The 24,459-nt window shown below is 38.1% G+C and overlaps 1 protein-coding gene across 1 annotated transcript in view; it reads left to right on the forward strand.

Moving 5' to 3' along the window:
• The window catches only part of ddb1 (damage-specific DNA binding protein 1), an 88,176-nt gene that overhangs the window by 6,246 nt on the left and 57,471 nt on the right, over positions 1-24,459 (forward strand). The window contains exons 2-11 of the mRNA XM_061887628.1: positions 7,012-7,160; positions 7,363-7,479; positions 10,379-10,600; positions 12,463-12,577; positions 12,683-12,780; positions 16,509-16,667; positions 19,255-19,338; positions 19,519-19,635; positions 20,096-20,198; positions 21,500-21,575. Of these exons, the coding sequence (XP_061743612.1) occupies positions 7,012-7,160; positions 7,363-7,479; positions 10,379-10,600; positions 12,463-12,577; positions 12,683-12,780; positions 16,509-16,667; positions 19,255-19,338; positions 19,519-19,635; positions 20,096-20,198; positions 21,500-21,575 (1,240 nt within the window). The remainder of the gene's footprint in view (positions 1-7,011; positions 7,161-7,362; positions 7,480-10,378; positions 10,601-12,462; positions 12,578-12,682; positions 12,781-16,508; positions 16,668-19,254; positions 19,339-19,518; positions 19,636-20,095; positions 20,199-21,499; positions 21,576-24,459) is intronic.

Here is a 24,459-nt window from a genome sequence, read left to right on the forward strand (position 1 = left end):
TAGTGTTTTAGTGAGTTAAATAGTACCTGATAGTCGGAGGGGTGTGTCCACGGGTGTCTTGACGCCAGTCTCTGAGGGAATTAGTCACGGCAGCTGAAGGACGACAGAAGCTCCACAATTTTCTCACCGAAAACTGACGGTCGACATGTAGTCGGGATCCATGTTCGCTTGACCGCTCTGATCCATAGTAAAGCTTCACCTCCGGGAATTTTAAACAAGGAAACACCGTGTGTTTGTGCGGCTAAAGGCTAAAGCTTCCCACCTCCATCTTTCAATTTTGACTTCTCCATTATTAATTGAACAAATTGCAAAAGATTCAGCAACACAGATGTCCAGAATACTGTGTAATTGTGCGATGAAAAGAGACGACTTTTAGCCGCAAGTGGTGCTGCGCTAATATGTCTCCTCCAACCCGAGATGTCACGCGCACGCCTCATCATACGCGTCATCATACGCGTCATCATTCCGCAACGTTTTCAACAAGAAACTCAGCGGGAAATTTGTCTATTTTGGTAGCGCACAAACGATCGGGTGATGCATTTAACTGTGTGCAATAACAACGTACAGGATGCACTAAACAGCCATAATGCGTCTCAGCTAGCTGTTTATTTTTAAAGTTCCTTGAAAGTAGGCTGTGTTTATATTTAATACATCATTGTAGTGCTTGGTTATTGTCACACTGCATGCACTTTAGATTTATACAGCAATCCTCTGCGTGTAGAAATTGTGTGTGGACTTAGACAAATTTATAAGCCTACTGAAATGAGATTTTCTTATTTAAACGGGGATAGCAGGCCCATTCTATGTGTCATACTTGATCATTTCGCGATATTGCCATATTTTTGCTGAAAGGATTTAGTAGAGAACATCAACGATAAAGTTAGCAACTTTAGGTTGCTAATAAAAAAGCCTTGCCTTTATCGGAGGATGTGCGCGTGACGTCACTGGTTGTAGTGCTCCTCACATCCTCACATTGTTTACAATGTGAGCCTCCAGCAGCAAGAGCAAATCGGACCGAGAAAGCGACAATTTCCCCATTAATTTGAGCGAGGATGAAAGATTCGTGGATGAGGAAATTTAAAAGTGACGGACTACAAAAAAAAAGGCAATTACATTGGGAGCGATTCAGATGTTTTTAAACACATTTACTATGATAATTCTGGGAAATCCCTTATCTTTCTATTGTGTTGCTAGTGTTTTAGTGAGTTAAATAGTACCTGATAGTCGGAGGGGTGTGTACACGGGTGTCTTGACGCCAGTCTCTGAGGGAATTAGTCACGACAGCTGCAGGACGACAGAAGCTCCACAATTTTCTCACCGAAAACTGACGGTCGACATGTAGTCGTGATCCATGCTCGCTTGACCGCTCTGATCCATAGTAAAGCTTCACCTCCGGGAATTTTAAACAAGGAAGCACCGTGTGTTTGTGTGGCTAAAGGCTAAAGCTTCCCACCTCCATCTTTCAACTTTGACTTCTCCATTATTAATTGTAACAAATTGCAAAAGATTCAGCAACACAGATGTCCAGAATACTCTGTAATTGTGCGATGAAAAGAGACGACTTTTAGCCGCAAGTGGTGCTGCGCTAATATGTCCCCTCCAACCCGAGATGTCACGCGCACACGTCATCATTCCGCAACGTCTTCAACAAGAAACTCAGCGGGAAATTTGTCTATTTTGGTAGCGCACAAACGATCGGGCGATGCATTTAACTGTGTGCAATAACAACGTACAGGATGCACTAAACAGCCATAATGCGTCTCAGCCAGCTGTTTTTCTTAAAGTTCCTTGAAAGTAGGCTGTGTTTATATTTAATACATCATTGTAGTGCTTGGTTATTGTCACACCGTATGCACATTAGATTTATACAGCAATCCTCTGCGTGTAGAAAATGTACTTATAGGCCTACTGAAATTAGATTTTCTTGTTTAAACGGGGATAGCAGGTCCATTGTATGTGTCATACTTGATCATTTCGTGATATTGCCATATTTTTGCTTAAAGGATTTAGTAGAGAACATCGACAATAAAGTTTGCAACTTTTGGTCGCTAATAAAAAAGCCTTGCCTTTATCGGAAGATGTGCGCGTGACGTCACTGGTTGTAGTGCTCCTCACATCCTCACATTGTTTACAATGTGAGCCTCCAGCAGCAAGAGCAAATCGGACCGAGAAAGCGACAATTTCCCCATTAATTTAAGCGAGGATGAAAGATTCGTGGATGAGGAAATTTAAAAGTGACGGACTACAAAAAAAAAAGGCAATTACTTTGGGAGCGATTCAGATGTTTTTAGACACATTTACTAGGATAATTTTTGGAAATCCCTTATCTTTCTATTGTGTTGCTAGTGTTTTAGTGAGTTAAATAGTACCTGATAGTCGGAGCGGTGTGTCCACGGGTGTCTTGACGCCAGTCTCTGAGGGAATTAGTCACAGCAGCTGTAGCACGACAGAAGCTCCGCTGATCTCCGATAAGAGGCGACTTATTTCCACAATTTTCTCACCAAAAACTGCCGGGCGACATGTAGTTGTGATTCATGTTCGCCTGACTGCTCTGATCCATAGTAAAGCTTCACCTCCGGGAATTTTAAACAAGGAAACACCGTGTGTTTGTGTGGCTAAAGGCTAAAGCTTCCCACCTCCATCTTTCTACTTTGACTTCTCCATTATTAATTGAACAAATTGCAAAAGATTCAGCAACACAGATGTCCAGAATACTGTGTAATTGCGCGATGAAAAGAGACAACTTTTAGCCGCAAGTGGTGCTGCGCTAATACGTCTCCTCAAACCCCGGAAAGTCACGCGCCAACATTCCGCGACGTTTTCAACAAGAAACTCTGCGGGAAATTTAAAATTGTAATTTAGTAAACTAAACCGGCCGTATTGGCATGTGTCGCAATGTCAATATTTCATCATTGATATATAAACTATCAGACTGTGTGGTCGGTAGTTGTGAGTTTCAGTAGGCTTTTAAGATCCACAAGGGAAATTATTCCACACAGTATGGTTCAGTTACAAAGGATGGAAAGGATAATGCAGGTATAAAGTAGACAAAAAATATAGCAATATAACATATATGTAATATTTACATATTATACATACAGTATGATATTATAGTATATATAATATAATATATAAAATAATATAATATTATAAAATATTATACATACAGCATGGTGGAATAGAAGTTAGTGCATGTGCCTCACAATACGAAGGTCCTGAGTTGTCCTGGGTTCAATCCCAAGCTCGGGATCTTCCTGTGTGGAGTTTGCATGTTCTCCCCGTGACTGCGTGGGTTCCCTCCGGGTACTCCAGCTTCCTCCCACCTCCAAAGAAATGCACCTGGGGATAGATTGATTGGCAACACAAAAAAATTGTCCCTAGTGTGTGAATGTGAGTGTGAATGTTGTCTGTCTCGCTGTGTTGGCCCTGTGATGAGGTTGCGACTTGTCCAGGGTGTAAGCTGCCTTCCGCCCGATTGTAGCTGAAATAGGCTCCAGCGACCCCCCGTGACCCAAAACGGGACAAGCGGTAGGAAATGGATGGATGGATGGAGACACAGTATATGATATATTGAATAGAATAGAGCAGTGTTTTTCAACCAAAGCAAATTTATTTTTAGTGAAAAAATCCGAAAGCACACCACCAGCAGAAATCATTAAAAAAAACCAAACTCAGTTGAGAGTAAAAAGTCGTTGTCGTTATTGTTGTATATGACTTTAAACTTCATATTTTTAGGCCATGTCACGATATACAATGTATATCTCGATATTTTGCCTTAGCCTTGAATGAACACTTGATGCATGTAATCACAGCAGTATGATGATTCTATGTGTTTACTATGGCTGGGCGATATGGCTTCTTTTTTTATATCTTGTTATTTTTAGGCCATATCACGATACACGATTTATATCTCGATATTTTGCCTTAGCCTTGAATTAACACTTAATACATATAATCACAGCAGTATGATTATTCTATGTGTCTACATTAAAACTATCTTGTTCATACAAGGGACGGCGTGGCGCAGTGGTAGAGTGGCCGTGCGCAACCCGAGGGTGACTGGTTCAAATCCCACCTAGAACCAACCTCGTCACGTCCGTTGTGTCCTGAGCAAGACACTTCACCCTTGCTCCTGATGGATGCTGGTTGGCGCCTTGCATGGCAGCTCCCTCCATCAGTGTGTGAACATGTGTGTGAATGGGTAAATGTGGAAGTAGTGTCAAAGCGCTTTGAGTACCTTGAAGGTAGAAAAGCGCTATACAAGTACAACCCATTTATCATTTATACCGCATTAATATATACTAATATTTTAACTATCATGCAGAGAAGGAAATCACAACTAAGTCAATTGACCAAAACGGTATTCATTAAACAGTTATTAGCAGGTGACTTTTCAAATGATGCTCCGCTGTCTCTCAATTGTCTGGTGGAGTGGGAGGGCAGGATTGTCCATGATAACGAGCAGTTTGTCCAGGGTCCTCCTGTCCCTCACTGACACAAACGTCTCCGGCTTTCCGGATCAGTTTGTCAATCCGGCATAAGTCGCTTTTGCTGGTGCTGCTCCACCAACAAAGCACTGCAGAGTACAGGGCACTGGCCACAACAGACTGATAAAAGATCTCCGACAGCTTGCTGCACACATTAAATTTTGACATAGGGATAAGCAGGGCGATATGGCTGGAAACTGAATCACAATATAAGTTTTGTATATTGATCAATATCGATAATTATCAATAACTTTTATGATGTGCAAATGCATGAAATGTTAACTTTTTTCTTTTTCCAAATGTAACCTTCTGATTATAATCCTCTCTGCTATCAAGGCACGAAGAAAATGTCAGCACAACCATAGAAAACACTTACTGTAAACAAATTGTAAAATCCCAATAAACACTTTACAAAAACCTTTAAAAATTAATGTGCGAGAATTAGGACTATATAAGAAATGCCTAATTAAAAATTATTGCAAAGTGAGAAAATGTAAACAGAGAAACCTGAAAAGAACATTTTTTTATGCAGGGTGACTGACTGCCAGCAAGTTACATGGTTTGTGTAACATTTTATTTAGTTTATTATTCTCATTTAACTATGGACATTAATTTATGTAGGTGGTGACTTGTCCAGGGTGTACCCAAACTCCCGCCCGAATGCAGTTGGGATAGGCTCCAGCCACCCCTGCGACCCAGAGAGGGACAATTAGTTTAAAATGGATGAATGAAGTAATTATTATTTAAATATTATTGGACCAAATGATTATTTTAGCACATTTTTGTTATTTATTGGTAACTTCTTGTTATTTCCGTACATCCGAATAGGAGGGTTGCATATGACGTCACATCCGTTTTTCTTCTTCGCGGCCTAATTGACACGATGGACAAGCAGCTTGAGCGTAGCAATTAAAACAAGTGAGAGTGAGGGTAGCGTTTGAGCAGAAAGTGCTGTATTGCTGTTCTGTTCTTGGGTGTTCGAGTTGTTTAAATAGAGAGATAGGAAATAGCTTTAATAGAGTCCCAAAATAAGTGGTTCATAAAGGTAATAACGTCAAGGGAAAAACAAAAGTGCGTTGAAAGAAGCGGCTTATGTTTGCAGTGATCGCTTTGTAAAATGTTTGTTTGAACATTTGATTTGTTTGAGAAACTTTCTGCGATGCAATCGAGTTTATTCTCTACTACATTAGTAGTGTTTGATAGCAGAACTAAACGTAAAGAAAGGACAATAGAGCGCATTAGTTTTTTGTTCTTTTGTGGTTGCCTGGTTGTGCAAATAAAGTAACGTCAAGTCCTAGTAATAGATATTGTAATTGTTGGTTCAATCAAACTGTATTTTCCGTCTCGATTTTCATAACAGCAACTAATAGCTTAGTTGTTGTTGTGCAGGAAAGCCAAGTGATTTATTGGACACGAATGACCACATTAACGGATTTGATGATATTCGTTAGCTTCAAAAAATAGTCTTAATAGTAATAAAACTCTAGATGAATAAATCTCTTGTAGGCTCAACAGCATATACTGAAACTTGATATTGCTAGAAAAGATTCATACTAAACAACAGGGACATATACAGTTAAATAATGAGAAGAAATATGCATAATTCATCAAACCATGAAAAAAACTCCAGACATGAATTGTAGATGTAGCAAAAATCAACTGTAATCAAACTTATCATTTCTCTCGTTATGCCAATCAAAAACGATACTTCGCAATGTGCAAATAAGTCTAACTTTGTTTTTCACAGATTAATGTTTATTTTGTGGACCCTTCAGATGTAAAGACATGATGGGCCTCCAATCTTTTCTTCTGTAAATACTGTGCAAAGTGAAGTGAGATAGCAGTAAACTCTTGCTGATAGTAAATGGTTTCAATCTTTTACAATTTTTTTTCTTAACACAGGAAAAATCTACTCCATCCCATTCAAAATATTTTTCCATGATCAATTTTATACTTGCTTATAAACCTTTCAAAATAAGCCTAAATCTTCACTGGATTAAGCACATAAACAGTAGCCTAATGGTGCTTAGACAATTGCCTGAGATCCGGAAATGCCCGGATGTGCCTCTGGGTCAAGTGACTGCAACCTACCTCTAGGGAACGGATGAGGGTAGAAAAGAAAAGATGAGCAGGACAAAGAACTATGGTCTGTTTAAAAACATCTAAAAAACTTCCATACTGTCGAGGTTACTTTACTAGTTTCATCCACAATTTATCCTTTGTCTGCAGCACTAATTGTTGCTTTCTCTTCTCACTCTGTGTAGCGAATCAACAGCAAGACAGCAAGATGGTCCAAACAAATTTGATAATTGATACTGTTATGCGTTTGGCTGTTTTGTTTGTCCCTCCCATTGGTCACTGATAACTTCCTGCTTTGCTCAGTAACCAGACTGCGAATGACTTTGATCATGCAACCAAAAAAATTATATCGAACACATTTTTATCGGTTACATGTGTATCGTGATATATGTTGGTATCATTTTATTAAATTGACCCAGTCCTAATCCTTATTATCATTTTACAGGCCACTTCACCTCTGCAGAGGACCTCAATTTGCTTATTGCTAAAAACACAAGATTGGAGATCTATGTTGTCACAGCTGAAGGTCTCAGACCTGTCAAAGAGGTGGGCATGTATGGCAAGATCGCTGTCATGGAACTCTTTAGGCCCAAGGTATGTATTCTGGTTTCAGCTTGAGTGTTTGGTATCGGCATATATGGCTGTGAAGTTGCTTATTGAAAGTATTTTTTTTTGTGGAAAATGTTATTTAATTACAAAATATAAAGTTCTCAAACAGAGAGCCAAGAATATTATAACCAAATGTCAAAGACCCGGAGTAGTTTTTGATTAAGCACCATCTTTTATTTTTATGCAGGGTGAAAACAAAGATCTGCTCTTTATTCTCACATCCAAGTACAATGCCTGCATCCTTGAATACAAACAGAACGGCGAGAGCATTGACATCATCACTCGCGCCCACGGAAATGTCCAGGTGAGTGAAACTCCGATGAATACAATGTTGACAATTTTTTTTCCCCTTCTCTGTTGTGTTGTTTCAATGTTTCAAACGTTTATTGTTGTGAAGTGACTGCCCTCAAGTTAAAAAACACTCATTCTGCAATTGGTCAAAAACTCATTTTTTTCCCCAATATGTAACAATGGAAGTAGAAATAATCAATTCCAGGATCAATTCCAGGAAAAATAACTTTTTGAGCTACTGTTTGTTGCTAACAGCAAAAAACCCAACAAAAACATAACTTCCTGTGTGGGGCTGGACGATTATGGCAAAAATAATATTCCCGATTATTTTGATTGATATTGAAATCACTATTAATAACACAGTTATTCATTGATTTAAAAACAAAAGTATTTACATCTCTGCGCTGCTGATCCGCCTCCGCTTGGTATGGTTTCCTGCTGGCTCCGCTGTGAACGGGACTCTCGCTGCTGTGTTGGATCCGCTTTGGACTGGACTCTCGCGACTGTGTTGGATCCAATATGGATTTAACTTTCACAGTATCATGTTAGACCCGCTCGACATCCATTGCTTTCGTCCTCTCCAAGGTTCTCATAGTCATCATTGTCACCGACGTCCAGTTTTCCTTGCCCTTATGTGGGCCTACCAAGGATGTGGTAGTGGTTTGTGTTGTGGTTTGTGCAGCCCTTTGAGACACTAGTGATTTAGGGCTATATAAGTAAACATTGATTGATTGATTGATTGATCAAAACTCAACTTTTATGTATGATTGAAAAGTACAACCGGTTATGAAATAGTATTGAATAAACAACAAGTAAAGACATAAAAATACCAACAACAATACATTCAAAGCACAATAGCATATGAAAAAAAAATACAGTTAGTGTGTGTGCTTTTTGTTTAATTAATAAAATGTTTGTTAACGCAAAAATCTTCACATTTATTGGTGCAAGAAATCTTTGGACAATTTCGACCAGTATTTTAGGTTAAAACATAATAATTGTTTGAATGTATTAACAAGTGTTTTAAGTATTGGTACAATATTATTTTTTAAGGTACTTAAAAAACGGTCACACTCGATGTCGTGCATAGCGCTGTTATTATGAAAAGGCAAAGCGTGCTGCTGTTCTGAGTTTGACATGTGCAGACGACTTGAGGCTGTTAAAAAAGCGAGGTTCTCAAGTTGAAACTGCTGTCCTGTTTGTATATTGATCTTACATCGATGATGTAAGCATATGTGTCGTGGGTGTATGGATTTTTCTTGCTAGCTTTAGCTTTTTGGTTTAGTCACTATATCAAGTGGTGGTCTCCAACATGTCAAGTTAAGGACTGGGCAGTCTAGTGTTTGGGGGATGAATGCTTGGTTCTGGACACGTTATTTTACCAAACCAATGTTCAATCTCACAAAGACAGCATTTCACTTACATGTTGATGTCCGTGTAATTATGCGTTTAATAGCTGTTCCATTTTTTTGGCCAGTTTTGTGATTCCATCCGTGGTTACGTTAACGCAGAAATCACATGCCTTACTTTTTTTTGTTGCGTTTATTGATTATTGATTAGCCGTACTAGCGCTGTGTCTAATAAAAAGTAGCAACCATGGTGGCATTTGCAAACTTCTAGTAGAGTAGTCATTTTCTACTCATTGACCGTTCACAAAACTGCATGCACGTTGTGCAGCCCATTAATCTTTTTTTATCATAATATTTTATTAAACGTGAGAAGCCAAAATCAAAATTGTGTATAAAATGTTGTTTTGTCCAGCCCTACGCCTGGTATTAATGAAAGAAAGAATGAAATGTCACGTCAGTGCATGTTTTTAATGTTCGTCTGTCACTTAAAAGTATGCTGCAAGAGGGTCCACTCTTTGCAGCATAAACAAAACAGAGTGAACCCTTTTTTCAGTGGAGGCTAAGCGAGCCAGCTAACATATACAGACACATAGAAGTTTAGCCGCTGCGTAACGTAAATGTAAGGTAACGTAGTAGAAATACTCTGGATCACCCCCCAAAAAATCTAATAATATGATCCAGTTTTAAACATTTTCCGAAAACTTTATTAAGTTTTGATTTTTGAGTTAGGTTGCTAACTAATTAACCGTATTTATGCAGTAATTATACAGTAAACCCCAGTGAATACATAACCTCCTGGCAGAGGTTAATATACCGGCGCTACTGTTATTCTGTTTCCAGGAAGTAAGCGGTGTTGCCTAAAATGAAAATAATAAATGACGTTTTTTTCGGTAATTAAAAATGTATACGGTATTACTAAACGCAGTATATCATTATACAGTTTACAGTTACATACTTAATTTTAAGAAATATAGAAATGTATCAGAGCTGTTTATCTATTTTATGGTGGTATGTAGTTAACCATAGAACTGGCACCCAATGTTATTAAAAAATTAATAATTTGGAATTGAGAATAGTTTTGAATCGAGAATCTGATTTCTGAATCGAATTATTACACCCAAGAATGGAATCGAATCGTGTAGTGCCCAAAGATTCACGGCCCTACTTGACACATAACTGTGAAGGGGGCAGCGTGGCTCAGATGGTAGAGCCCGCTGTCCGGAAACTGGAGGGTTTTCGGTAAAAAATCCAACTTCCGTCATTCTAGTCTCCGCCGTTGTGTCCTTGGGCAAGACACCTCACACACTTTGCTGCCCGGGACTCCCACACTAGTATATAAATGTGAATGAATGTTTGGTGGTTGTCGTACAGAGCCACATTACTGTAAGTCTACCACATAGCAGCTTTGGCTGCAAATGTAGCTTACCACCACCACGATAGAATATGAAGTGAATGAATAATGGGTTCTCAGGTGTAACATGCTTTGGGTCACTAGAAAAAAAGCGCAATATAAATCTAATTCATTGTTATTACCAACTTCTCCACCTTAACTTTTTTTTTCAGGATCGCATCGGGCGTCCCTCAGAGACAGGCATTATTGGAATTGTTGACCCAGAATGCCGTATGATTGGCCTGCGGCTATATGATGGCTTGTTTAAGGTGATCCCTTTGGATCGGGACAATCGTGAGCTTAAAGCCTTCAACATCAGACTGGAGGAGCTGCAAGTTATTGATGTCCACTTCCTCTATGGCTGCCAGGCTCCAACTGTGTGCCTCATTTACCAGGTACGCTTCGCAGAGTGCAGCTGGTGTCACTGCAGTTGTAATACCAAATACAGTAGTACTCAACATTTGATCTTGATTGGCTCTCTGACGGAGCTCTTAAATGAAAACCCTTGAATCTCAAATCAATGTCTCTCATTGAAATAAATTGACGTCAATATATTTGGTGCTGCTCCCACCCAAGACGGCACCATTTTAACAAGTAACTTGCCTTTTTAAAAAAAACAAAACTTTTGGATAGCAAATATGGTGTGAAAACAATACAATAGAATGTAAGGAGTGGGCAAGATGGCCTAAAAATGTATATCGCTACATATATTGCAAGCTCCTGCATAAACGATAGACCTGTACATCACAATTAGTTGGCATATAAAGGATAATAGAACCATTTCAATAAAGGTTACAAAGACTCCTAATTTGGCTGCTGACATATGCAATAACATACTTTGTCATGTCTATATGTATTATTTTGTCAAAACTATTATTAATCCACTTGCTAATTGTGTGTGAATGCCACAAGGAATTTACACATTTTACTGTATAAATATCTGGTTTCGTTCTGCTGTAGCATGATTATACCTACACCTCTGTTAAAATGTAATAAACATGTATTCATTCTTCTGTTTGGCTAACTTAGATTACTTTTAGGAGATACTAGAAAATGTATCAGTCTAAAACAGTGTACAAACCCCGTTTCCATATGAGTTGGGAAATTGTGTTAAATGTAAATAAAAATGGAATACAATGATTTGCGAATCATTTTCAACCCAGATTCAGTTGAATATGCTACAAAGACAACATATTTGATGTTCAAATTTATAAACATTTTTGTTTTTGCAAATCATTAACTTTAGAATTTGATGCCAGCAACATGTGACAAAGAAGTTGGGAAAAGTGGCAATAAATACTGATAAAGTTTAGGAATGCTGTTTGCTGTCAAATTTGACACACTACAAATTTGTTAAAGCAAGAATGTGTTATATACATGCATTTTTAGAATATAGAGATAGTATTGAAAAGTATATTGTCGGGCCAAATTTATATAGTCTATATTGCGCAACTTTAAAATGTACTATAAACAAATACAATAGTTTTATGAAGGATTGTAATAATAATGTACAGCATTTACTTTTTGAGATGCAGACTTCTATAACATCTCCATCCGTATGCTTCTCTCTCAAACACACCATCAGCAATTTTTCTATTATTTCATGCATAAATGTCCATTTCGAAATGATTTTATTATCTTTGGCTGGGATTATATTTATCCTGCTTCAGTTTGGTGCAGACTAGCAGTGATTCGCTCGAATTGCTTGGCCACGCTCTGTTGTGTTTTTAATATATTTTTTTTAATTCTGTGAATATCATCCCCTTCTCCTCAGCATTGTCCTTTACACTCATGTTCTGACTTCTTATGTGTGGAAAACAATCGTATTCCGATGTCTAACAAAGCTAATGCTAGTGAGTAAGACCTTATGTTTTGGGTGGATTTTACAGGGTTCACTGTGTCATTTGCTATGCCAACTAATGGCAGGGATGCTTGGAACTCACATTTTTGCTTGCAACTTAAAGCATAACATTTAGCTGAGAGATAGTTTTTATCTCAAACCACTCTTAAGTTGAGGTACCACTGTTCAACAAAGTAAATTGAAATCTTTTGAAGATTTGCAGTTATTTTCACATATCTCAAAGGTGAACGGGTAATGTAATTAAAAGGGTTTATCAAATAATATTTACTGTCCAAATAAAAATATATTTGATGTTCATTCAGTTGCAGTTGTTAAAGTCTCACTATAGTTAAGAGTAAGCGATCATGTCTTGTTATTTATGATGAAAGTGTGTCTTCCCTACATATATGACTGTAGGACCCCCAGGGACGCCATGTCAAGACATATGAAGTTTCTCTAAGGGAAAAAGAGTTCAACAAGGGCCCTTGGAAACAGGAGAATGTAGAGGCTGAAGCATCCATGGTCATACCAGGTTTGTGGAACATTTTTTATTTCACTACTATTATGAAACCACTATTTGTGGTCTCATCACGGCGCAAAGACTGTCTCTGACTGCATGACTGTGCTTGCATTTTAGTGCCTGAGCCTTTTGGTGGTGCTATAATCATAGGACAGGAGTCCATTTCATATCACAACGGAGACAAATATTTGGCCATTGCACCACCCACTATCAAGGTAAATGCATGTTAATGACAAACGGCAATGAGCTGAACAGATCTGTTTTTTATGTAAAGATACGTTATTGTTTTTTTGCGTCATGGAAAACATGAGATCTGATGGTGTGGTTATGGATACACTATTCCATTCATTAAACATTTCCAAAACTACTACAATTGTTATATTATTTGTCAAACTTGTTATGATTAATACTATGGTACTCATTTCTTTGTATTTGTATTATATATATATATATATATATATATTTTTTTTTTTTTAAACATTTGACCCTCAAGTACCGCCACATCAGGTGTTTATACTTTAATAACTATATGAAGAAACAAAAAATAAGAATTTATAACAAGCGTTTCAAACCATTTTCCATCGTGGCTGCCCTCAGAGGGCTGCCCGTAACAATTTTATATTTATGTATATATCCGTCCATCCATCCATGTGAGTATTATTAGGCTGCACAATTTCGATCCCAAAAAAAATCCTGATTTGGGGTTGGGGTGGGTGACGTCGTCATGCTATTTGTAGTAAAATCGGCTAATACAAAAGTAAAAAAAAAACGTGTCCTTATTCCTTTTCTATATCAACATTTCAGCCTCACCTCATTATGCCTTATTGCTCTGTTTTTTTTGTTTATACTTGTTTATTATTTCTGTAATGTGCTACACGGGTCCATAAAAAAAGCTGTGTTAAGGGATAATACAGTAGTGCGGTTGATATGAAGTCATCATATGATTTGTATTATCTGTGATATGCATTTGTTTTCTTTAAAAATACATATAAAATATCATACATACATTTAAAAACACGTTATTTTTTAGTAATAGGTAATCATTATAATTTTGCTCTATTTTTCAAATGTTGCCGGTAATTGTACAATGTACTTTCTTCCGAATTTTTAAAGTTTTGAGAGACTGCTGAAAATCCTTTAAGTGATTTTTTTCTTTATTAAAATTCAGCAAGAAATATAGCATCTTTTTCTGGTGTTTTTGGTGTTTCGAGGCTCTTCATAGCGTCAAACAGCGAGCGCTGCATTGAGCCTAACTAACGTCACACTTGCTATGCGCTTCTGCTGCAACTGCATTTTCTCTCCTTCAAAGCCGCCACTGTCCGTGATCCAAAACAAACTGTCTGTGTCTGGAAGCGGATTGGTTGAGAATGAGGAAGTGTTTTTTTGAGTCTGGGGAACTACGGAGACAATAGTTAGTGCCTAGAGTAAAACCTTATGCAATTGGGCCTGTTGTTATAAAAGGATTGCCAATAAAAGTTAAAAATAGCATCTGACTTTGTTGGACTTCTTCTGAAGGCTAAAATACATAATATTACTTTGATTTGTTTTCATTATTTTCAAGCTTTGATTTTCCTCTGGCAGTATGCCGCGGTTAGTTACATCAAGGGGAAAACCTACATTTAGTAGGAAAAATTAAGTAATTTATTGACACAGCTTATGTTTTTGCAGGGCACATAAAACAATGTGGTGGACCAGATCTGGCCACGGGACATGAGTTTGACCTGTGAATTATTATAAACATTATTTATTAAATAGCTATGACCTGTTGAAAGGGAATGGTAAAATTGAAAGTATTCTAATAATTTCTTTCAGGCCACATAGTTAAAGGAACGCCTTTAAAAGTGAAGCAGACTAATGCTGGATGAGTTTATTATATGAAACTGTTCTTTTATCCGGTTTGTTCTTCTGTCACAGCACACAGGAAATGCCCCCCAGCCAAAAGTTTTAAAATGAAACAACAGGGACTAGCTACAAACTTTTTACAATTTTAACTCCCCGTGGACAGAACCTTTTGATATTTGTTTCTTCAGTGTTACCTATTAACTATCTGTTCGGTTCATAGACGTGAGTTTTATTCGCAGAGTGTACAGGCAGGTTGCTGTAAGGAGCCAGTAGAAAGGTGCATGTGTGCCATGTCAAGAGCTACACGTTTGTGGAGGTCTACAGGTGGAGGATCCAATATTTCCACTGCAATTATCTCACAAGGGTGTTTACAACTTGACCTTGCCAAACCCGTGCAGAGGGAGCCGAATTGTAGATAAGCATTGTTCTGGTTTGTGCAAGCAGACACATTCCAATGGTTTGGCTGCTCTCGTTGTCCGTTCTGGCTCTCAAATCGATCATAATTTCGCTTTAGAAAGCAAAATGCTTCTCAGAGACAATATCCAGTTTGTGATTCAGTTCATTGCAAAGGTCTATTAAGGCATAGTTCGTAGACGAGTATGGTGTGGAAGAGCTTGACCATGCCCCGCAGAACTTTGATCCCAACACTTATGGGATGAACTAGAATAGAAACTGGGAGGGAATCAACATCCTTGGTCTCCCAAATGTTTTTCTGCATGTTTTGACAAAAATGTCCCGACACAAAATGTTCTCCCTTCGAAGTAGAAGCTGTTATACCTAGGGTATCATTCACATATTATCCGATACTGCATTAGTATTTTTGAAATAATGCTGGTGCTTAAATAATGCTTGATGGAAATAGTGGTGTAACGGTACACAAAAATTTCGGTTCGGTACGTACCTCGGTTTAGAGGTCACGGTTCGGTTAATTTTCGGTACAGTAAGAAAACAAACAAATATCAATTTTTGGGTTATTTATTTACCAAATTTGTAAACAATGGCTCTATCCTTTTAACATGGGGAACACTATAATAATTCTGCCCACGTTAATCCACTTTAAACTGCCTCAAGTTGTTGCTTTGATTAAATAAAATCACAAAACCTTTCTTCTACATATAAAAAGTGTAACAGTTTCAAGTCAACTCATCATGCTTGATTTATTACAGCATTTGGGAAGCCTGTAGTTGACTTTTATTATGTAAATGTTATATTTTTGTCAACATGTGATAGCAGGGACACTGCCATTCAAAACTAGGCTGCTACTTTACGTATGATTAATGTAACTATAGCTGAAAAATAGTACAATTGCAATAGGTGAGACTATTCATCCCTGAAATCTATGGAGTTCATGTGAAATAACAGACAGACAGGGCTTTGCTGCCCCTAACACACACGCACGCACACACACACAGACATACACACACACATACGCACACACACACGCACACTCAGCAAAATGAGCTAACGTAACGCTAAAAGCAAATTAGCCTTCACATCACCTCAAACCAGAACTGTGAGCGAGCTGAACTGCAGTTTAAGTTTCTAGAATGTCAACGGGCTCATAGTGATGTTTGTAATAGTTGTGACTGGAAAGTGTTTTTTATAATTTGGGGAGAGTACGATGTCCGTTGCTACTCACACGTCTGCTCGACAATGAAGCATTTACAACATGCGTTTTGAATACGCACTGCTGATTGGCTGTTACATTGCTCTGAATACGCACTGCTGATTGGCTTTTTATGTTACCAATCAGATGGGTGTGTGGGCGGGACAATGCTGGGTGCTCACTGCTCAGACAGAGGCAAAAAGCAGAGCAGCTTGTTAAGACTTTAGAATACAAACTCGTTCGATACACCCTCGTACTGAACCGAAACCCCCGAACCGAAACGGTTTAATACAAATACGCGTACCGTTACACCCCTAGATGGAAACTATCTCCATATTTTTATTCATAATTGTTTCTGCCCGTGTCCCAAATGTTATGTTCATATATTACAGTATATGCCTCAGTTGTATGTGACAAATCACTGTTATGGTCATGATTTTTCATGACTCAAATCTTTAGCTTTAACAACATGACCTCTTTGTGTGGGATTTGCAGCAAAGCACCATTGTCTGTCACAACCGAGTGGACCCTAACGGATCACGCTACCTGCTGGGAGATATGGATGGCCGCCTTTTCATGTTGCTGCTGGAGAAGGAGGAACTAATGGATGGAACGGTTGCACTTAAAGACTTGCATGTGGAATTGTTAGGAGAGGTACACCTTTTTTTTTTATCATGTTTTGTTATTTAATATCGATCCTACTTCACTGTTAGCCCGCCTGCCTCTTCCCTGACATCTTCCCCATTTTGAACTTGCATGGCAACCTTGTCTCTGTCTTGTTTTCTCCAGCATTCTTTTTGTCCCAGGCCCCCTTTGCTACCATAGACGTTTAGTGTTTTATAGTCTTGACAGGACCCAATGGATCCTTCTACGCTGATGCAACATATCATCCTATCTCTTCGTCTGCTTGCCTGGGTGTCACTTATCAATTTAAAAGTGTTTTAGACAACTGCTTCACATCAATACTAGTCTTGAAAGCCAAATCTCATGTGAAAAGCAGACACCTTTTGGCTTGCAACACCTTTCTCCTAATGATCTGCCAAAGAGAAGAGTAAATGGTGTTTTCACAATTCCACTGAGTGATACTGCAGCTTGAAACTGCCAAGGAAAATGCTACTGCTGGGCAGGGGACAGATTGCTTTATTGTTGGGACCTGTCAGCTCATTTAAACAGCAGCAGCATTTCTGCATTATCATGCATCATGAAAATGAGGTCGATCTTCAGTCAATTTCACACAGACAGTGTATACCCATTTCCACGCTGGAACAGCTTAAATGCTGGAACTTTTGACAATAACTGCCAAGGTTCAAATGTAACCTCAATTTACAAACTTGAGTGGTTTTCCGACATGGTTTGTAATCTAAAAGTTTGTATAGTGAAAACAAGTTCCCCACAAGAAACAATGCAACCATGAATAATTGGTTCTAGCCTCGACAAAAGTCTGTATTTTACAAAAAGAATGCACAATTTGAAGACACCATATTCTGTGTGTGTATATATATATATATATATATATATATATATATATATATATATATATATATACACACACAGAATATATATATATACATATATATGTATATATACATATATGTATATATATATGTATGTGTGTATATATATATATATATATATATATATAAAGGGTGTGGGAAAAAAATCAATTCGAATTTGAATCGCGATTCTCACATGCGATTCAGAATCGATTCTCATTTTTTTTAAAAAAGATTAAAAAAAAAAAATTTTAATCAATTTTTTTTTTTTTTATCAATCCAGCATAACAATACACAGCAATACCATAACAATGCAATCCAATTCCAAAACCAAACCTGGCCCAGCAACACTCAGAACTGCAATAAACAGAGCAATTGAGAGAAGACACAAACACGACACAGAACAAACCAAAAGTAGTGGAACAAAAATTAATATTATCAACAACAGTATCAAAATTAGTTATAATTTCAGCATAGCAGTTATTAAAAATCCCTCATTGACATTATTATCAGACATTTATATAAAAAAAGAAAAAAAAAGTGTCACAGTGGCTTACACTTGCATCGCATCTCATAAACTTGACAACACACTGTGTCCAATGTTTTCACAAAGATAAAATAAGTCATATTTTTGGTTCGTTTAATAGTTAAAACAAATGTAAATTATTGCAATCAGTTGATAAAACATTGTCCTTTTTATTAAAGCTTTTTAAAAAAAAATCTACTACTCCGCTAGCATGTCAGCAGACTGGGGTAGATCCTTCTGGAATCTTATGTATTGAATGAATACAGAATCGTTTTGAATCGGAAAAATATCGTTTTTGAATCGAGAATCGCGTTGATTCGAAAAAATCGATTTATAATCGAATCGCGACCCCAAGAATCGATATTGAATCGTATCGTGGGACACCCAAAGATTCGCAGCCCTAATATATATTTCAACAATCCCTTTGTGATGAAAAATAACACAATAACGTCAAGCTATACTGTCAACATGCGCGCACACACACACTCCCAAAAGTCCCTTTGGTGCTCTCAAAAACGTTAACAACCATGTTGCTACAATAATAACAAAAAAAGTTTAAATAAATTATTTTTTTACCTTGCTCTCTGCCAACGGCAGACAACGTGCTATCAGAGGCTGAGAAGGGAGGTCAGGCAGAGAGAGGAGGCCTTAAGAGGTGGGGAAGTTTGTGTGGATTGCCTCTCCTTTCGAAGTCTAAGTCCACAGCGAATCCCTCCTTCTTTCTAGGCTGGTTTGTTGGCTTCTTTGAACCCATATTGAGTAAGAACAATAGACAAAAAGAAACACACTGAGAACAGGCGACCGAGTAATGGACAGAGTAAACAGTATGTGACGTGGGTAGCTGCGCCTCTTCAAAATGGCCATGCCCCGTGTGTGCTGTACAACACAGGAAATGATGTCATCAGAATAGCACACAAAATTAATGAATGAAGCATTCGTACATCGAGACATGGTTCGCACACAGGCATATCTGGCTCGATCTAAAATTTCGCAAACCAAAAAAATTGTAAATCAAGGTTCTACTGTATTTGAAAAAGAATTAAAACATTTACTTTTTTATCAAAGGCATCTAGCTAAAAGTAAGTCCAAGACTCTTTTATTACACGCTATTGTGTTAATTTTATACTGTACGTCATTAGCTATTTAAAGGGGTTTTGTACACATGTAGTTGAAATCTTAGTATATGTTAGAAATTGAAGAGTTGTGTTTTCTTCACTGACAGACATCCATTGCTGAGTGTTTGACCTACTTGGATAACGGCGTGGTCTTTGTGGGATCCAGGCTGGGTGATTCCCAATTGGTAAAGGTGAGGAAATACTCCTTTTGTTCTGGGACCATTGATGGAACTATAAAAACTAAAGGTAGTGTAAAAACTGGAACTACTACTGTCAAGTCACAAGAAATGCTAAATGTGCTTCAGTGCGGTCATGGATGTTTTTTCACAACTTTGCCTTCTTAAAAAAGCTCTGTTTTTTTCTCGTTACAGCTAAATGTGGACAGCAATGACCAGGGCTCATATGTGGCTGTCATGGAGACTTTTACCAATTTGGGGCCCATTGTGGATATGTGTGTGGTAGACTTGGAGAGGCAAGGCCAAGGCCAGGTGAATGTTTACTTTAGTATTGCTATATTCACACAAACACGGTTATTTTGGAAAAAAAAATACACATTTCTCTACCTCCAGTGTTTAAACAATTAACTACCACACATCTTGCGTTTCTGAACAATGTCCATGCAAAAACGCATATACAGGCTTTCATGCACATAATGTTCAACCAGAAGCTCAAAAAAGCAGCCACAGCTGACTTAGCGACATAACGTCTCTGTTTATCAAATGTACTGAAAAAAAAGTATTTTTGTTGTACTTTTTAAGTGCAATGACCATAAAGTTCCATCCATCGATACAGTGATACATTAAATGTAGATGTGTACATTATCTTTAAAATCAGTGCACATTTACACAGACCCAAAGAGGCATTAGTATTGTTGTCACACCTAGTACTTCATAATATGTTTGGTTGTTTTTCTAATGTATGATTTTTCTTTTCCTTTGCCGCTATTAGCTGGTTACATGCTCAGGTGCATTCAAGGAAGGGTCTCTTCGGATCATCCGCAATGGCATTGGAATTCATGAGCATGCCAGCATTGACCTACCAGGAATCAAAGGTTTGTGTGTCTGTGTGTTTCATCACCTCCCACTCAAGCCTCGACTTTATCGATGCCTTAATCTTGCCCTTACTTGGCTGTCGAACTATATGAATTTGCAACATTTTTTGTTTTGTTTTCGTTTTTGTTTGTATCACCTGGCCAAAAACACCAGCTGTTGCCCATCCATCCTCTGTATCAGATTAACAGGTGGCTTTAATGCCATAGGCATTGGGGTTATAGTTTTGAAATAGCTGGAAAATTGCCAGGACTATATTTGAAACCGTTTCCTTTCATTTGATAAACCGGCACCATTGCTGGTGAGTGCAACATGTGGCTATTCAGACTAATAAGGGTAATGATGTTTAACATGTCATCTAAAAGCCTTTAACAGTCTGGGTCTTTATGGTCTTGTAATGTCACCAAGGTCACGATGTCAGTCATTGACCCCTTGGACAATCCACCATGTGACACAACCTATCAAGAATCACGACTAAGACGCTGTTATAAGAATGGCCCCTTGGTGGTGTATTACTGATAAATTTAGCTTGGAGGCAACATTTCTTAGCTTTCATATGAAATGTTTAATCTGTCCCTTTTGCTCAATGTTTACCTCTGCTGTCTTGATAACAATGAACATCCCTCTCCATCCACATTTTATTGAACAACAAGATGTCATATGCCTTCAAAAACAAGCAATGTTTAAAGTGTCCACGATATTGCCGCAGGTTTCCAGGAAAAGGAGCACAGGAAAGCTTTACTACATCGTGTGTTCAGGGAGGCTCTTCCACTATGATGTATTGGGCTCCTTTACTGCTCTGTAAAATCATCAGTCTTCTCTGACTGCAGCGGATGACCCTCTCTCATGTCGTTGCACTTGTTAAACTGTTCGGTGTTTCATAACCCAGCACAGTACAGAGACAGTCCAATTGCCTACATGTCAAGTGTCAGCGTGAACATTCCTGTTATATGTGTTAATTACGGCAGACATGTCCTAATCCCAGTACTAGGCTTCTTTGTCAGGACATTGTTGTAACACCTAAATGAGCCACACAGGCCAGTTAAGGTCTCCTTGCACTTGTAAGGCTTCAGTTGTTTATTGATCAGCTTTGCCCTAAAAGTCTTTGCTGCTGCCTCCCACTTCAGGATGAGACCGTTATTCACTTAACAAATCAATGGTGTTCTGAGACCAATAGGTAAACTTTAGCCTAAAAAGTGAACGTTAACACAAAGAAAAAAATATTAAGACACTCACTGAATTTTGTACCTGTCCCTTTTGTAAAGCTAGTAATGTTCACATTTTCTCTTGAAATGGCTTCCAGGTTTGTGGCCTCTGCGCTCTGAAGCAGGCAGAGAGACAGATGACATGCTGGTGTTGTCATTCGTTGGTCAGACACGGTAAGTGAATGCATAATTTTTCACCAAAAAATAGTTTTGTGACTTTTTTTCTCTACGTTTTAAACAAACCAGTGAGTACAAATGAAAGAGATTATTCAAAACAATGTTTTCTTTAATTTAATCAAAAACTAGTAGTTTGAAATGATACTGCATATATATATATATACACTGCATCTTACTCTCAGCAAAATTCTAATATGAATTATGTTGTTTTTTAGAACACATATAAATTGTATTTTTTATTAAATAATTTTCAGAAAACTAGGTTAAGAGCTTCTCATGAAAATAAATATTTCTGTCTTAAGTACTTCAGTAAACAAAAATGTAGCATTGCACATTACATTGCATGCAAATACATCATCTCCAACATTGAGATAAATAAAGTGTACACTTAACATTTCTTTCATGAATAAAATATTTCTGTAAATAAAAATGTAGTATTTGTACAAACCTTGTTTGGGAAATTGTGTTAGATGTAAATATAAATGGAGTACTATGATTTGCAAATCATTTTTAACCCATATTCAGTTGAATATGCTACAAAGACAACATATTTGATGTTCAAACTGATAAACATTTGTTTTTTTGCAAATAATCATTGACCTTAGTATTTGATGCCAGCAACACGTGACAAAGAAGTTGGGAAAGGTGGCGATAAATACTGATAAACTTGAGGAATTCTCATCAAACACTTATTTGGAACATCCCACAGGTGTGCAGGCTAATTGGGAACAGGTGGGTGCCATGATTGGGTATAAAAGCAGCTTCCATGAAATGCTAAGTAATTCACAAACAAGGATGGGGCGATTTGTAAGCAAATTGTGGAACAGTTTTAGAACATTTCTCAACGAGCTATTGCAAGGAATTTAGGGATTTTACCATCAACGGTCCGTAAAATCATCAAAAGGTTCAGAGAATCTGGAGAAATCACTGCACGTTTGTGATGATATTACGGACCTTTGAGCCCTCAGGCGGTATTGCATCAAAAACCGACATCAGTGTGTAAAGGATATCACCACATGGGCTCAGGAACACTTTATAAAACCAATGTCAGCAACTACAGTTGGTTGCTACATCTTTAAGCGCAAGTTAAAACTCTGCTATGCAAAGCAACACCCATTTATCAACAACACCAAGAACCGCCGCTGGCTTCTCTGGGCCCGAGCTCATCTAAGATGGACTGATGCAAAGTGGAAAAGTATTCTGTGGTCTGACGAGTCCACATTTCACATTTTATTTGGAAACTGTGGACATGGTGTCCTTCGGAACAAAGAGGAAAATAACCATTCGAATTGTTATAGAAGCAAAGTTCAAAAGCCAGCATCTGTGATGGTATGGGGGTGTATTAGTGCCCAAGGCATGGGTAACTTACACATCTGTGAAGGCACCATTACTGCTGAAAGGTCCATACAGGTTTTGGAGCAACATATGTTGTCATCCAAGCAACGTTATCATGGACGCCCCTGGTTATTTCAGCAAGACAATGCCAAGCCACGTGTTACAACAGCGTGGTTTTGTAGTAAAAGAGTGCGGGTACTTTCCTGGCCCGCTTGCAGTCCAGACCTGTCTCCCATCGAAAATGTGTGGCGCATTATGAAGCGTAAAATACGACAGCGGAGACCCCGGACTGTTGAATGACTAAAGCTCTACATAAAGCAAAAATGAGAAAGAATTCCACTTTCAAAGCTTCAACATTTATTTTCCTCAGTTCCCAAACGTTTATTGAGTGTTGTTAAAAGAAAATGTGACGTAACACAGTGGTGAACATGCCCTTTCCCAACTACTTTGGCACATGTTGCAGCTATTAAATTATTGGTTAAATATTATTTGCAAAAAAAAAAAAAAGTTTATGCGTTTGAACATCAAATATCTTGTCTTTGTAGTGCATTCAACTGAATATGGGTTGAAAAGGATTTGCAAATGTATTCCGTTTATATTTACATCTAACACAATTTCCTAACTCATATGGAAACAGGGTTTGTACATTGTATGCAACTAAATAATCAAGTAGAACACTGAGAGGTCTATAGTATATTTGTTAAGTGGATAAATGCAGGCCTTTTCATTCACACATCTTGGCAATGTGCAGAGCAACTGCTTTAGTGATTATTATTATATAGGGACGGCGTGGCGCAGTGGGAGAGTGGCCGTGCGCAACCCGACGGTCCCTGGTTCAATCCCCACCTAGTACCAACCTCGTCACGTCCGTTGTGTCCTGAGTAAGACACTTCACCCTTGCTCAAGATGGGTGCTGGTTAGCGCCTTGCATGGCAGCTCCCTCCTTCAGTGTTTGAATGTGTGTGTGAATGGGTAAATGTGAAAGTAGTGTCAAAGCTCTATGAGTACCTTGAAGGTAGAAAAGCGCTATACAAGTACAACTCATTTATCATTATTTATTTATTCTCCACTGTGCTTCTGTATCATCTTACATACCTGGTGTAAATAATTCTACCACAGTAAGCTGCTTCTTAGCTAGAGTTTGTTTGTTTGTTATGTTTTCGTTCACTTTGTGAAGAGTTGCATTTCCTGCACTTGACCGAAGGCTTCCGTTTCAGGTTCTGAATTAAGTTTGTTGTGCTGCTGCCTATTTTAAACAAACTTTGCAGTGTGCAGCCTTATGTTCCACGTCTGTTGCCACAAAACCAAAGAAATGACAACACTTTTCTATTCTTTGGAACAATCGTCTCGCTCTCGTTAGCTTTTGCTTGAGCCATTTTTTGCTAGGCATGCCGTTAAGGAGGACAGTAGAAGCTATCAAAGAAAGCCCTTATGGGCAAAAAGTGTGCTGGAGCAGGAGGAGGAAACATTTCTTAAATGTTTTTATTTTTAAAAACTTCTGCAACATAAAACTAAGAATTTGTTGATAAAATATATGTATCGCCCA

The sequence above is a fragment of the Nerophis ophidion genome, linkage group LG25 (assembly GCF_033978795.1).
Source record: "Nerophis ophidion isolate RoL-2023_Sa linkage group LG25, RoL_Noph_v1.0, whole genome shotgun sequence".
NCBI lineage: Eukaryota > Metazoa > Chordata > Actinopteri > Syngnathiformes > Syngnathidae > Nerophis > Nerophis ophidion.